This window comes from Podarcis pityusensis (genome assembly GCF_964106645.2).
Source record: "Podarcis pityusensis genome assembly, chromosome: 16".
Taxonomy (NCBI): Eukaryota; Metazoa; Chordata; class Lepidosauria; order Squamata; family Lacertidae; genus Podarcis; species Podarcis pityusensis.
Window position 1 is genome coordinate 22,869,352 of NC_138041.1, and position 16,057 is coordinate 22,885,408.

General features: G+C 47.8%; 1 protein-coding gene across 1 annotated transcript; it reads left to right on the top strand.

The window, feature by feature from the left end:
• The first annotated feature begins 2,194 nt into the window (after positions 1-2,194).
• On the top strand, positions 2,195-11,029 carry LOC308465476 (leukemia inhibitory factor-like). Its single transcript, XM_080985428.1, has 3 exons — positions 2,195-2,345; positions 4,877-5,031; positions 8,308-11,029. Exons 1-3 carry the CDS (start codon positions 2,309-2,311, stop codon positions 8,788-8,790), a joined length of 675 nt encoding a protein of 224 aa, XP_080841554.1. The 5' UTR covers positions 2,195-2,308; the 3' UTR covers positions 8,791-11,029.
• The last annotated feature ends 5,028 nt before the right edge of the window (positions 11,030-16,057 follow it).

Genomic DNA, 16,057 nt, shown 5'->3' on the forward strand with positions numbered 1-16,057 from the left:
CAAGCCAGCAAAACGATGCCCCGATAGATAAAGGAGCTGTTTGCCATTGTGGCAGGGTTGTCAGAAATTTCATCAGTATATAGACGGCTGCCTAGTCAGAATGGAAACAGACCACAAACCGCCGGGGAGTCTTTTCGTTGCTTCTCTCACCTCAGCTTTACCAAGGCTCCCAGTGTGAGATTCTGAAACTGCATAGAACCAGTCCATGAGTCAAAACAACTATTTGGAAAAGAGATCCCGACAGCAGATTTGCTGTCTTGCAGTTTTTAAGAAACTGGACCAGTGGAGGAGGAACACCTACCTGCTTCCGCCATCAGGCTGGTGGAAATGTCAAAGCAGACAGTAACGTTGCACTCATTTTCCCACTGTACAGGCAGGAAAGCTCATGCAGAGGCGATGGAGGAGGACTCCAGATGATCTGAAGGCAGCCCTGTTTAGGGAAGCTTTTAATGTTTGATGCATTGCTGTATTTTAATATTTTGTTGGAAGCCGCCCAGAGTGGCTGAGGAAGCCCAGCCAGATGGGCAGGGTATAAATAATAAATTATTATTATTATTATTATTATTATTATTATTATTATTAAGCATCCATCCTCATTTGTTTGCAGGGAGATTAGATGAAGTTAGCTAGTTAATGTGCATTCACTCTGGTTTGTTTGCAGGGATGCTAGCCAAACATTGTGTCAAAGCAAGTGTCACCCTACACTTCCCAGTGTGTAAAAACTTTTAAGAAGAGCCTGCTGGATCAGACCAATGGCCCATCTCGTCTAAGCATCCTGTTCTCACAGTGGCCAACCGGATGCCTGTAGGAAACCCGCAAGCGGGACCCGAACGCAAGAACGTTCTCTGCTGCTGTGATCGCCATCAACTGGTGTTTAGAAGCATTACTGCCTCCAACCGTGGAGGCAGACCATAGCCATCATGACTATTAAAGGTAAAGGCAAAGGGACCCCTGACCATTAGGTCCAGTCGTGGCCGACTCTGGGGTTGCGGCGCTCATCTTGCTTTATTGCCCGAGGGAGCCGGCGTATGACTAAGCCGCTTCTGGCAAACCAGAGCAGCGCACGAAAACGCCATTTACCTTCCCACTGGAGAAGTACCTATTTATCTACGTGCACTTTGGCGTGCTTTCAAACTGCTAGGTTGGCAGGAGCAGGGACCGAGCAACGGGAGCTCACTGCATCACGGGGATTCGAACCGCCAATCTTATGATCGGGAAGTCCTAGGCTCTGTGATTTAACCCACAGCGCCACCTGCGTCATGACTAGTAGCTACAATCATAGCTTTATCTTCTTCCATGATTTAGTTGAAAACCATTCAAGTTGGAGGCCAACAGCAGACAGAGAGATGAGCTCAGTCTGACTCCTTACTTTTCTCTGAACTGTTTCCCTTCAAGTTGATTATTCTAAGAACTTAAGAACTGGGGTCCGAGTTCCTTGTTTTCCTCTCTTCTCCTCCCTTTTTCCTTTAGTGTCAGTTTTTTGGATTGTGGGCCTTTAGGCAGGGACTGCCTTGTTTGTTATTGATTTTATGTAAAACTGCTCCAGGAGCCTTTTGGGCTGAATGGCAGGGTAGAAATACTTTAAAATGAGTAAGAACTGTCTATTTGTTGTGGTCTGTTACCACTTTGAGATGATGCGACTATAAATAACGCATGCAAGCGCTGTAAGAAATCACACCGAGTCTATATTTGATAATATAGTGGGTAAGTTGAGCTTAGACAATGGATCTCAGTACAGCGTTTTTTGGACTACAACTTCCATCAGCCTCAACTAGCATGGCTGTTATGATGGGCGCTATAGTCTAAATTTGACATGCTGGCTGGGATGATGGGAATAGCTATCCAAAACATTTGGGTCCTAGGTTGGCAAAAGTCAACCACTGCTTTGAGCTATAACCGCCTGCCCACCCTCCTGGTTTTGACACCAAATCATTGGATCCCTGCTACCATGAGAAGTGGGGTTTGGTAACCCAGTTAGACACTGGCAAGATAACTATCTTGGGTAGCTGGCACCCAGGAAACACGATGACCTCGAGGAACTTAATTCGAAGACCCGGGGGCAGGATGTGTTTCCTGTGGGAGACCGCACATTGAGAGACTCATTGAGGCTGGTCCACGGTGCTTCTTCTTTTTCTCGTTTTTTTTCCTTCTTCTCTTTTCTTTCCACCACACAATGTCACACCCTGAAAGCAGAGTTCGGCTAATCAGCAAGCGGGGTGGGGTTGGGAGGAAGACTCAACTTCCACCTTTATTGAACCATTTGCGAAGGAAGCAGTGGCTGGCTGAACAACCCCGTGGCGGTCTGAGCATGGTGTTGGAGCCCCGGTTGATTGCTGTTTGTCTCGGTACGTGGTGAATCTTGCTCTCTCCTTCCTTTTGCCTGGGATGCTGGCCTATTCTGTGTCTTCTCTTTTCCCTGCTCTTTTTCAAGTTCCTCTTTCCATGTGTGCTACTCAGTTCTAACAGTTATTTTGTGTTGGTTTGTTAATGAGGTGACAAGACAGAGCTAGGCAGATAAAGGGAACGGCTGAAGTACAGAGGGTTGTAGCCAAAGCTAGTCCTGCACAGAACAGACCCGCTGATATTAATGGGCCTAGGTTAGCCATGTTCATTAATTTCAATGGGTCTACTCTGAGTAGGACTGGCATGGGGTACTGCATTGTTTCGTTCCCAGCATCTGGTCTGCTCCTCTGTGTGTCGTGGCTGTTTACCTCTAAGACTCTGGAAACAGGATCTATGGGGAACCAGCACTGCGCCCAGCTTTTGAACACACCTTCAGCTCTCTTCCCCAATTCTTTGGGGGCAGTCATGAACTTTAAATCTATGCTATGTATGCAGCCACTGTTTTTAATTGCCACTTTTGCTTTATTTGCAAGCGCAAATTATTTCAGTAGAACAATCAGTATGTGTGTTACATGTATATTACATACATGTACACACACACACACACACACACGTGTGGTGTAGTGGTTATAGCATTGGACCGGGACCTGAAGCTCACTGGGTCCAACACTCACTCTCAGCCTAACCTACCTCACAGGGTTGTTGTTTGGATAAAATATGGGGAGGAGGAGAACAACGATGTACATAACCTTGATCTCCTTGGAGTAAAGGTGGAATATAAAAGGAATATATATACATACAAGGGATGCGGGTGGCGCTGTGGGTTAAACCACAGAGCCTAGGACTTGCCGATCAGAAGGTCGGCGGTTCGAATCCCCGCGACGGGGTGAGCTCCCGTTGCTCGGTCCCAGCTCCTGCCAATATAGCAGTTTTAAAGCACGTCAAAATGCAAGTAGATAAATAGGTACTGCTCCGACGGGAAGGTAAACAGTGTTTCTGTGCGCTGCTCTGGTTCGCCAGAAGCGGCTTAGTCATGCTGGCCACATGAGCTGTACGCCGGCTCCCTCAGCCAATAAAGCGAGATGAGCACCGCAACCCCAGAGTCGGCCACGACTGGACCTAATGTTCAGGGGTCCCTTTACCTTTACCTTTATATATACATACAGCACATACATGTAGTATTTACATATATTCATGCATACAACATGCACCCACCAACACACATCTTGAGACCTTAACCCATTATTCCTTTGCGGAGAAATGCCAACCTGCTTTAGAAATATCTAACGACCCCCAGCAGTGAGCCAGTCAGAAACTCTTATGCAGTGGTTTTCAACCAGTGTGCCGTGGCACCCTGGGGTGCTTTGAATGATGGTCAGGAGTGCCGTGGGCAACACTAGCCTATGTCCTTTTTCTTCCCTCTCTCCTCTGATGCCCTCTCGTGTCCCCAAAAGCTTGCACGACTCTTCCTTGCAGCAGCCCTGGCTACAAACTCTCCAGGAAAATGGTGCCTCGGGGGCTGGTTGCCAGGAGCTGAGGTGGCCTAGGAGTAAGCAAGCAAGTGGTTGAGGGAGCCCAGCCAGCCAGTCCGCCAGCCCTTGCTGTCGGGAATGGACAGACAAGTGGGAGACCAGGCAGGCAGATGCTGTGCTTTTCTTGCCCTGGCAAGGCCTGCCTGGGAGCTGAGTGCCCGGTGCTGAAGGGGAGCCTTTCCACCAGGCAGGCCCAGCAGCGCCCGTTGCTGCCACTGCTGCCTCCCAAGGTAAGGTGCTGGCCTCATGTTCACCTTTGCCCAGTCTCCTTTGGACCACTAAGGCTGGGGGCATCCTCTTCCCAGGCACCTGTGGGGCAGGGTGGGAGATTAGCTCAGAGAACAGTGGCAGTGGCGGCAGCTGCCCAGAGGACTCCCAAGGAGAGGGGAGAAGAGAGGAGGCTGAGGGAACGCTACATGGGGGGGGGGGTTTCGAAAAAGGTTGAGGGGCTGCAGGCAAGGGGTGACAAAACTGGGATCCTGAGCCCCACAGGGGTGCCACAGAAAGGTCAAGGGAGCCGTGGATTCAAAATGGTTGAAAACCTCTGCTCTTGTGGATAAATTCAAAAGATTGCTTGGATGCTGTTGTGCTCATGGAGGAACAATGCTTGCCTGATTATTTTAAATGGCAAAATCTTCTATTTTTTGTGCAAAATGCATTTCCATATACAGTGGTACCTCAGGTTAAGTACTTCATTCATTCCGGAGGTCCGTTCTTAACCTGAAACTGTTCTTAACCTGAAGCACCACTTTAGCTAATGGGGCCTCCCGCTGCTGCTGCGCCAATGGAGCACGATTTCTGTTCTCATCCTGAAGCAAAGTTCTTAACCTGAAGCACTATTTCTGGGTTAGCGGAGTCTGTTACCTGAAGCATATGTAACCTGAGGTACCACTGTATCATTGAATGACTCGCAAGTCTGCTCGCCTTGGGACTTCAGAGACAGCCGTGTTCCATGGACCCTGCCTGTCTCACTTGCTCCTTGTCTCTATCTTCTAATCCAGTTGTGGTGACCCCACTCGTTCTCCTGGGCGTGACACCAGTGAATTCCAGCTCCAGCTCCTGCCAACTCTGCTTTGCAGGTTCAGAGACCCTCCTCCAAACAAAGCGACTGGTTATGTCGATGAGGAGGCCTGCCCGGAAGCTCTACAAGTCCTATGTGAGTAAACTGGGATTGATTCACTCGGACATCCTACAAGGGGATCTAACAGAGCAATGCCTACTCAGAAGTAGGGGTGTAAGAAGGAATCACCTGCTATCCTACCCCTGCATTCCTCACATACAACTCTGTTTACATTCTGTTGCAGTTTGCCTTCTGCAAAAACGATGTTATCTGTCCCGCTGTGGCGGAATTACATAATTTAGATCATTTGTGTGCTCAGTTAGTTACATAAGATACACCTCTTTACCCTGACTTACGACACTTGAGATGGATATTTTTAGAACCCACTTCATTTCTGGTGTTGTAAGTTGTTTTCAACACGCTGTTTTAGTTGTTGGGCTTCAGGGTGAAGGGCAGGCTGTTAATATTATTGTTAATTATTATTCAGAATAGTGGGTCATCTTCTAATTTTGCACGAAACACATTTCTGTATGCCACTGAACGACTCCAAGCTGTCTTCCATTGCCATAATAATAATAATAATAATAATAATGTTGTCATTATGTTATTCCACCACATCAATTTCAGTGCCGACGAAACAATGCAAGTGTGTTGGTGGTGAGGAATGTAATCAAACACATCTTGTTTGTGGACTGAAACCAAACCGTAGCAATTTCCACTCCCTGTTTCCATCAGAATTTCCCCACACCCCTCTTCAGAAGTCAGTCCTATTGAATTCAGTGGGGCTTACTCCCAGATAAATGGGGTTAGAACTGCAGTCCAAATCACAGTTCCTCAGTCTGGTGCCCTTCCGATGTTCTGCACTTGCAGAAAAGCACCAGAAAGAAACATTTCTTTGGCAACCAATAATACAGGTAGCTGGATCTTATTTCAACCCTGAGAACAGGATACTGGGTTGTAGTCAATGTTAGTCCCCCTCAGAGTAGACCCATTGAAATTAACAATAATGATAGACATAGATACATTAATTCCAATGGGTTTGCTCCGAGTAGGACTAGCATTGGTTACAACCCACTGGAGGCAGCAGGCCAGAATATACAAATCAGAGGAGAATGGATTAGGAGGAGCAAGAAGCCGCTACTGTTGCCCTCCAGTATCTGCCGCCAGAGGCGGTTGGCTCACTTTGCCTAAGGATAGGGCCGGCCCTGCTACTTCTGTTCATTTGCATGCCCGCACAAACCTGTCAACGTATACAAACCGCACTTGTGTTTTGACTCACATCTGGGGGACAATAAGCAATCGCTTTGTTGCCAGCCTGGCACAGAAGGTCACATTCTGTCACACCACAACAGGAAGTTGCTATTCTATGACATACTTCCTGCTGCCCTTCCTGTTTGCCTGCAGCTGTTGCTCATTCCAGCAACCCCAGTGGTAGAGAAATCCTGCCCTCTTCAGATTTTTTTGCTTTGCCCTACATTTTGGCGATATCAGCTGTTTGAATCAGTGATGGCTGGCGCCCAGTGGGATTGGTGTAGGGAGGAAGGCACCACAGCCAACAGCAGGTGGCGACAGAGCCAACAACAGGCAGAGCCAACTAATCCTAGTTTCGTCCCCCACTGAGGACTCAGCTATACAGCTGCAAATAAAACGTTTTAAGCGTGTTTGGAGTACAATATACAATGTGACACTAGATGGCGATGGTGAGCCGTATGGAAAATTCAATGTGTTTTTAAAAACGCCTTTTAAAAAGAGCATTTTCAGAACGGTTTTTATCTGTGTGTAGAACCCACCTGAGTCCTACAAGGGCAACCCTGAGACTAAGCCCACATTCAAAGCACTATGATACCACTCAGACAGACACAGCTTCCTCCAGAGGATTCTGGGAACTGTAGTTTGTCAAGGGCAGGGCCAGCCGAAGACATTTTGTTGCTTAACGGAAAAAAGAAAATCTGCCACTGCTGCCTATATCTCTTTGCTGCCACCTGAGGTGACTGGAGGTGGCCCAGGAAAGCCCTGGCGCATTGACGGTAGCGGGGGAGAGAAAAGGAGGCTGGAGGGGAGTCGGCGGTACAGGCCTTGCTCTTGCCAGGTGGCGGCGAATGACACACTCCTCTGAGGGCCTTCAGAACAGCAGAAGAGGAGAAAACGAATCTAGACAGTGGCTATGGAGGCTCCTCAGATCTGCTGTACACCCAGCTGTTCCCAGCCTGCTGCCTGAGGCAACTGCCTCAGCAGGGCTAATAGGTGGGCCAGCCTTGGTGAAGGATGATGAGAGTTGCTGGGGGACCCATATTCCCTTCCCAGAGCTACAATCAAGAGTGATTTAACAATCAGTCCCTCTTCACAGGGAACTCTGGGAATTGTAGATCTGAGACAGGGAGCCGCCTAACAACTTTCAGCACCCTTAAGAAACTACAGGTCCCAACCCCCTGGATTGGTTACAAAAAGCAGGCAGACAGGTGGGTGCTGGCTGAGGACAGACTGAAGTGGAGAGGGCAAGCACCCTATTTGCCCTAATAGAATAGAATTATAGAATTGGAAGGCACCATGAGGGTAATCTAGTCTAATCCCTTGCAACGGAGGTATCTTTTGTCGAATGTGGGGCTCGAACCCACAACTCTGAGATTAAGGGTCTCATGCTCTACCGGCCAAGCGCTCCACAGGGCTAGACCAGCCTCTGTTGGTTTGAATTAAAAGACATATGCCAAAAATGACTTTTTGAACTTTTTTATTTTGATTTTTTGTTATAAACAAAAGCATTTAGGCACCAAAAAAGAAGGTAGGTAACAAAGAAAATGGGACGTGGGTGGCGCTGTGGGTTATACCACAGAGCCTAGGGCTTGCTGATCAGAAGGTCAGCGGTTCGAATCCCCGCGACGGGGTGAGCTCCCGTTTCTCGGTCCCAGCTCCTGCCAACCTAGCAGTTCGAAAGCACGTCAAAGTGCACGTAGATAAATAGGTACCGCTCCGGCGGGAAGGTAAACAGCGTTTCCGTGCCCTGCTCTGGTTCGCCAGAAGTGGCTTAGTCATGCTGGCCACATGACCCAGAAGCTGTACGCCGGCTCCCTCGGCCAATAAAGCGAGATGAGCACCGCAACCAAAGAGTTGGTCATGACTGGACCTAATGGTCAGGGGTCCCTTTACCTTTAACAAAGAAAAAGCAATGCAGAGTTGCAGAATGAAATATAACAGCAGCAAACCTCTGCGCCAAATTACAATAATACTTCACTGAATATCAGGTGGGATTTAAATACCGCCACCGTAGTGAAGAACAGGAAGTCAGAGGGATATGGGAAGATAATATATTCAAAGAAGCGAAGCCAGTCTTCATCAATAAGCCAATAATTGACATGCCTCTGATTTTGTCTCTAGTTGACCCATATGGGCTTGATGCAAGATGCGGACCAGCTTTGCAGCACGACGCCAGTTCCCTGGTTCCCAGATAGCAATATTGCTAGGAAACCGCAGAATCTTATGCTGCAGGAGTTGTACAGGACAGCACTCTGTTTGAAAGACTCCCTCTTGCTCATCAGAGAGCAGCAAAGCAGACTGACTGGTCCCCACGAGGCGTTGCACAGCCAATTGGAAAAAGCCCAGCAGCAAGTGACCGGCCTGGTCACCAATACTCAGTGCACCCTCTGCCTGCAGGGCCTGACTCTGCCCACCGTCACCCTCCCAGCGAGACCCACGGACCCATCGGCCTTCCAGCAAAAGATTGACGGCTGCCGGGTGCTCCGGAACTACTCCAAGCTGACTGGCGACTTGGCAAAGGCCTTCAGAAAGCACCTAGCCAAAGGGAAAGGGGCAGAGCGTCAGAAAAAGAGAAACAGGACTAAGCCGGCTGCAGCTTTCTGACTGACTCATCAAAAGCGTGTTCTTTTTCAAAAAAGAAAAAAGGAAAAGAAACATGGAATTTCATCAGCCTCCCCGAAAGACAATAATAACTCAGAAGGCATCTGCGTGCAAGGCCAGCCCAAATGCAGAAGCGGTGCCCTCAAGACATGAAGAGGCCTTTGGGTGACATGTTTCAAAACACAGATTATGGCCCTTTGTTGCTGACAGGGACACAGTGGGCTGCCTTATAGCGCAGGCCACCTAGCTCAGTATTGTCTACACTGACTGCCAGCAGCTCTGCAGTGTCTCGGACTAGGTCTCTCCCAACACTACCTGAAGATGGCGGGGACTGAACCTGGCGTCCTCTCCATGTGGGTCAGATGCTCTAACCACTGAGCTAGGGCGCTTGTTCTTCAGTCTTGCCTCACAACTTTTGTTTCCTGTCTCCAGGCTCTGTGCAGTATAGGCTGTTGCCAGGCCTAAGATCCAGAATTCAAGAAGAGTGGAACAGAAGGCAGCATTGAGAAGAGGAACGATATAGGGGCAGAGATTCGCTGCCTTTTGCTCAGCTGGCACTTTGCACAAAGGGGCCTCCTATATTTCCCGCTGAGGAAATGTGTGTGTCGCCGACACAGAGTGTACTTTGCACAAGGACAGGAACACTTTGGCCTCAGGAACTTTGCACATGGACAGGAACACTTTTCTCTTGGTTGGAATGTTACACTTTGAAACGATATCATCTATACACATGGGCGTAGCCAGGATTTTTGTTAGGGGGCAGGCTTTTGTTAGGGGTGGGCAGAACCTCAGATTTGTATTTTTTATTGATTATGGGGGGGCAGCTGAATTAGGGAGCGAGATAAGATTGCACAAATTATAAAATAGGGGGGGCAGCTGAATTAGCCTTTGAAGGGCTGTTGCTGTTTTGATTGCAGCAATAGATCCCTGGGAAGGATCCACTTCAGAGGTTACTCCAGGGCATCAGCAGAGGCCAGCTGAGGATGGCTGTCCATCATAGCCCAATGATTTTCCCGCAGTGATTCAATATCCCCTGCCTGACTAAATCGCTGCATGTTGCAGAAGGAGCAGAAGCCCCACAGCCGACGGCATGTGATTTTGACAGGCAAATGCTCTCTTCCCTTTGCTAGGCAGAAGTTGTTTCTGTGATCTAAAGGGGGGGTGAGCAGGACTCACCCATTCACCTGTTTACTTCCAATCCAAGTTGTGGCTTTCCCATGGGAACGAAACGGCAGCTAGTCGTAGAACCACAGAAAACTGTAGGGCTGGAAGGGGACCTAAAGGATGATCTGGTCCAACCCTCTGCAATGCAGAAGAGAGAAAGGAAAGGGGCTACATTTGCCCCCCCCCCCCGCCGCAAAAAAAGGCTGGTAAACCCCTGGTTGCAGGTGACCCATGTGCCCTTTTTGGACCATGTCTCAGGCTGCAGTCAAGTTGCCTACTCCCATTGGAAAACCATCACTGGAAGCTGCAGAAAACTGAGCCAGCTTTCATTTGCATGGTCCCTCCTCTTCATCTCCATAACTCCACCCCCGGGTTCTATTTTCCTGGTATGTCACTGGACCATGGAATCTACACCTTTCAGGAGGTAGATGATGCTGGGAGTTGCCTGTGGCATATTTACAACAGGGGGATTTTCCCAGTGTAGAGCCACTGCCTGGGGGGAAAAGTTTTCAGCACTAAGCCTCAATGAATCTGTCTTGCCTGCAGCAAATTACCTGTAGCCACGGCTTTACTCAGGGTGACTCCCTGATGAGGAATGTTTGTAGCGCTTGGGAATTTTCACTTCTGAGAAAAGGCAAGTCGGAGGTGACATAATAGGCATTTAGAAAATTCTGCGAGAAAGTAGACAGAGAAAAGAAGTATTTCCCCTGGCCTCGAACTCATGGATAACCGGTGAAGCTGAGTGTTGGGGAGATTCTGGACAGATAAAAGACAGGACTCACTCGTGCAGGCACATATCTCATTTTAGTCCAAAAGCCCGGAGAGATCTCCTTGGGGGTGGTTTTCCTTTTAGGGGGCGATATACTGCCCTCCCTTATGTGTTGTGCTTTCATAATTAAAGGCGGGTTTATCTCTGCCTTTACCTGGAGGTTATAGGGACGTGGGTGGCGCTGTGGGTTAAACCACAGAGCCTAGGACTTGCTGATCAGAAGGTTGGCGGTTCGAATCCCCGCGACGGGGTGAGCTCCCGTTGCTCGGTCCCTCCTCCTGCCCACCTAGCAGTTCGAAAGCACGCCAGTGCAAGTAGATAAATAGGTACCACTTCGGCGGGAAGGTAAACGGCGTTTCGGTGCGGTGCTCTGGTTCGCCAGAAGCAGCTTAGTCCTGCTGGCCACATGACCCGGAAGCTGTACGCCGGCTCCCTCGGCCAATAAAGCAAGATGAGCGCCACAACCCCAGAGTCGGCCACGACTGGACCTAATGGTCAGGGGTCCCTTTACCCTTTACCCTTTACCTTATACTGCCCTCCCTTATGTGTTGTGCTTTCATAATTAAAGGCGGTTTTATCTCTGCCGTTACCTGGAGGTTATGTGGACGACAATCTGCTGAGTTATATTCCTGTGTAGGAATCATTTTGGTGGAAATTTTCCAGATGCAGGCACATCTGGAACTCTCTGCCACATGAGGCTGTGATGGCCAGCAACTTGGTTGGCTTTAAAAGAGGATTGGACAAATGCATGAAGGATAACAATATTGTGGCTGACCATAAATGATCCTGTGCTCTGCTTCCACAGTGCGAGGCAGTAAGGCTTCTGAATACCAGTTGCTGGAAGCCCCAGAAAAGGAGAGTGCTCAGGACCTACTTGCCTGGTTCCCAAAGGCATCTGGGAGGCCACTGTGGCTACAGGAGTCTGGAACAAATGGGCCTGATCCAGCAGCCTCTTCTTATGTCCTTACATAGTGCCTCCCAGGAGCTATGCACAGGGATGACGTCCATTGTTGTTGTTGTTTAGTTGTTTAGTCATGTCCGACTCTTCGTGACCCCATGGACCAGAGCATGCCAGGCACTCCTGTCTTCCACTGCCTCCCGCAGTTTGGTCAGACTCATATTGGTAGCTTCGAGAACTCTGTCCAACCATCTCGTCCTCTGTCGTCCCCTTCTCCTTGTGCCCTCACTCTTTCCCAACATCAGGGTCTTTTCCAGGGTCTTCTCTTCTCATGAGGTGGCCAGAGTATTGGAGTCTCAGCTTCAGGATCTGTCCTTCCAGTGAGCACTCAGGGCTGATTTCCTTAAGAATGGAGAGGTTTGATCTTCTTGCAATCTCAAGAGTCTCCTCCAGCACCATAATTCAAAAGCATCAAAAGCATCAATTCTTCGGCGAATGATGTCCATAAATAAGTACAAATCTACAGCTAAGCTGCTACAGATCAGAGATTTCAACACCCTAAGTTTTTTTGGGGTGGGGTGGGGTGGGGAGGACAGCTGCACTGTCATAGAAAATCTTTCAGAAATGTCACCAACACACCTGAGTTCTTCTGCAGGCAATTGGACATGGAGAGGGTTGACTGAAGATATTTACAATGCATATATTTTTAAATTAATATGCTACTGGGTTGCATCCAAGGCTAGTCCCAGTGAGAGGAGACCCACTGATACCAGTGGAAGTAAAAAATAGTCATGTTCATTAACTTAAATGCATCTCCTTTGAGGAAGACTGGCTTCGGAGACAACACACTGCCTTTTTATTTTTAGACTTTCAGCAGCCAATGTGCAGTATATAGAATTCTTTCTATTTCCGATGTTAAGGTTCTATTATTTATTGAAACTTCACTGATTTTTACTTTTAGGAGAGCACCTTTGCACTGGGAAAGCCTATTTAAAACGTTGCAGTCAATATTTATATAACATGTACATACTGTATTTGTAAAAGTTAACTTAATAACACATTGCTGTCCTGCAGATGGGACTTGTTTTCTCAGGTTTATTTATTCTTCCAGAGTGGATGACGTATGTTTGTATAAGTAAAAGCATTCAGCCTTGGTTGTATGAGTGTGACTTTGTGGAATGATAATGTTCCACCTGCACTGACCTGTTTTCTGATATTAATATAAATCTTGTTTGTTTTTTTGTATTTTCATAAAATAAATAATCTTATGATTTGCCATTGTACATCCAGTTTCACTTATTGAGTTACTCGCCTTTGAGCTTTGAGGTCAGGTGGAATATAACTACAGTGGTACCTCGGGTTAAGTACTTAATTCATTCCGGAGGTCCGTTCTTAACCTGAAACTGTTCTTAACCTGAAGCACCACTTTAGCTAATGGGGCCTCCTGCTGCCGCCACGCCGCTGGAGCACAATTTCTGTTCTCATCCTGAAGCAAAGTTCTTAACCTGAAGCACTATTTCTGGGTTAGCGGAGTCTGTAACCTGAAGCGTATGTAACCTGAAGCGTATGTAATACGAGGTACCACTGTATTTTAAATAAGCAAGCAAATAATTGTCGTCTTCTTTTTTTAAAGGAACTTCAGCAATGGCTCCATATTAACAGCCCAAGACCCAATGTCAAAGAACTGGCTGTTAGTTTTCAATTGAAATGTGCAATTCAGATAATGTGAAATACAGAGTAAAATAAAATTATGCAGAGCATGTAGGGAGTGGGCATAGAAAACATTTTTCTCCCTCTCTCATAGCACTGAAGCTTGTGGACCTTCCATGAAGCTGAATGCTGGAAGATTCAGAACAGATGATCGAAAGGTCTTCTTCACAGAAAGCATAGACAAACAGTGGAACTCACTCCCATAAGGGGGCAGTAATGGCCACCAACTTGGATGATTTTGAAAGACAAATTCATGGAGGAGAATCATAGAGTTGGAAGGCACCCCATGGATCATCAAGTCCACGCCCCCTGCAATGCAGGAATCGTTTGCCCAACATGGGGCTCGAACCCACAACCCTGAGATTAAGAGCCTCGTTCTCTACCCACTGAGACAAGAGGACCACCAATGGCCACTAGCAATGCCCTGCCTTTACAGTCACAAAGAGAGTATTGCTTCTGAATACCAGCTGCAGGAAGCCTCAGGAGGGGAGAGTGCTCTTGTGCTCAGATCCTGCTTGTGGGCTTCCAGCAGGCATCTGGTTGGCCACTGTGAGAACAGGTTACTTAGACTAGATGGGTCATTGGTCTGATCCAGGAGAGCTCGTCTTTATGTGCTTTGAGTTACATGGGAACATAGATGGCTGCTTTATACGTCAGACAATGAACCATACAGTTCAGTATGGGACGCGGTTCCATATCTATCTATCTATCTAGCTATCTATCTATCTATCTATCTATCTATCTATCTATAAATCTATAAAGGTAAAGGACCCCTGACAGTTAAGTCCAGTCCAGACGACTCACTTTACAGGCCGAGGGAGCCGACGTTTGTCCACAGACAGTTTTTCCAGGCCATGTGGCCAGCATGACTAAGCCGCTTCTGGCGAAACCAGAGCAGTGCACGGAAACACTGTTTACCTTCCCGCCGCAGCGGTACCTATTTATCTGCTTGCACTTTGACATGCTTTCAAACTGCTAGGTTGGCAGGAGCTGGGACTGAGGAACGGGAGCTCACCCCATTGTGGAGATTCGAACCACTGACCTTCTGATCGGCAAGCCCAAGAGGCGCAGTGGTTTAGACAACAGTGCCACCTGCGTCCCTACACACACACACACACACACACACACACACACGGTTCAGTATGGGACGCGGGTGGTGAGCTCCCATTGCTCTGTCCCAGCTCCTGCCAACCGAGCAGTTCGAAAGCAGACCAGTGCAAGTAGATAAATAGGTACTGCTGTGGCCAGAAGGTAAATGGCGTTTCCGTGCACTATGGTTTCCGTCATGGTGTCCCGTTGCTCCAGAAGCAGTTTAGTCATGCTGGCTGCATGACCTAGAAAGCTGTCTGTGGACAAACGCCAGCTCCCTCGACCTGAAAGCAAGATGAGTGCCGCAACCCCATAGTCGCCTTTGACTGGACTTCACCGTCCAGGGGTCATTTACCTTTTTTACAGTTCAGTATTCTCAACACTGTGCAGCAGCAACTCTCTTAAGGTTTCAAAGAGGTATCTCTTCCAGCCTTACATGGAGATGATGGGGACTGAACCTGGGACTTGATGCCTGCTAGGCAGATGGTCTACCAATGAGCCACAGCCCTTCCCTTAAGATACAGGGACATAGGAAGCTGATTCCAAGCCAGGGCAGCTGAGTCATCTAGCTTAGCATCATACAATGACTGGCAGCAGCACTCTAGGGTTTCGGGGGGGGGGGAGTTGTCTCCCAGCCCCACCTCAAGATGCTGAGAACTGAACCCATGGGAGACTTGTGGGGAAAGATGCAGAGAGGTGAGGAAGCGCAGGAGAGCTCCAGCTCTTTGCATGCAAAAGGTCCCAGGTTCATTTCCAGGTTGGGCTGAGAAACCCTGGAGAGGTCACTACCAGTCAGTGCAGACAACATTGAGCTAGATGGACCAATGGCCTGATTCAGTAGAAGCATAGGAGTCACCTCCTAGGAGCTATGGGGGCTTCTACCCCCACAATGAAATATTTCAGGGGGCTGGGCCTCTATAAAGTTGATGGGCATTCCCATTCAAATGGTGTGTGTGCCCCTTGTCATGTGATTGATTATGCAAGGCCAGGCTTACCTGGGCCCCCACAATATTTTATTTCATTAGAAGGCAGCTGCCTATGTTGCCTAATTTGGTAATCATTTGAATTCTGCATATATTTGCATACAAAGGGGGAGAACACATAACATATTTCCGTAGTTTCCAGATGGTGTAGGTCTGAGTCATAGGAGGCAAGCTCTGATATTAAACACAACTTTGATACGTTTATATCCACTGGGCAGGGCACGGGGAGGTTGGGAGGTGGAAGGACATTTTTAGTTGCTCAAATGGTTTTTAATCAATTAAAACCTAGTCCGTTTAGTGCAGTGGTGTCCAAACTTTTTTCAAAAAGGGCCAGATTTGATGAAATAAAGGTTGTTGACCTTTTTTTAGGGTTGTAGTTGTTGAGTTTTTTAAGGATTTTACCCCAGAAAATAAACTGCCACAGGGGCTGGATTAAACCAACTGGCGGGCCGGATTAGGCCCCTGAAACGGACTTTGGACATGCCTGGTTTAGTGGCTGCTGTGGAATCCCTATTGCAAAAATTTGAAAATTCTAAGTGTTAACGAGAAACTTAAGAAGCATTTTGATTACAAATGGTTTTTTTCTTTTGCAATTAAAATTCACTGACGAATTCAATGACCATTTCCTGACTGATCAATTCACTGACCATTAAAATT

What these genes read in the sequence shown, in the direction of transcription:
- LOC308465476 (XM_080985428.1), top strand. Translation starts at nt 2,309, where the DNA reads ATGGTGTTGGAGCCCCGGTTGATTGCTGTTTGTCTCG. An exon ending in GTTGATTGCTGTTTGTCTCG is followed by an intron (nt 2,346 to 4,876) that starts GTACGTGGTGAA and finishes CTTCTAATCCAG; the next exon opens with TTGTGGTGACCCCACTCGTT. An exon ending in GGAAGCTCTACAAGTCCTAT is followed by an intron (nt 5,032 to 8,307) that starts GTGAGTAAACTG and finishes TTTTGTCTCTAG; the next exon opens with TTGACCCATATGGGCTTGAT.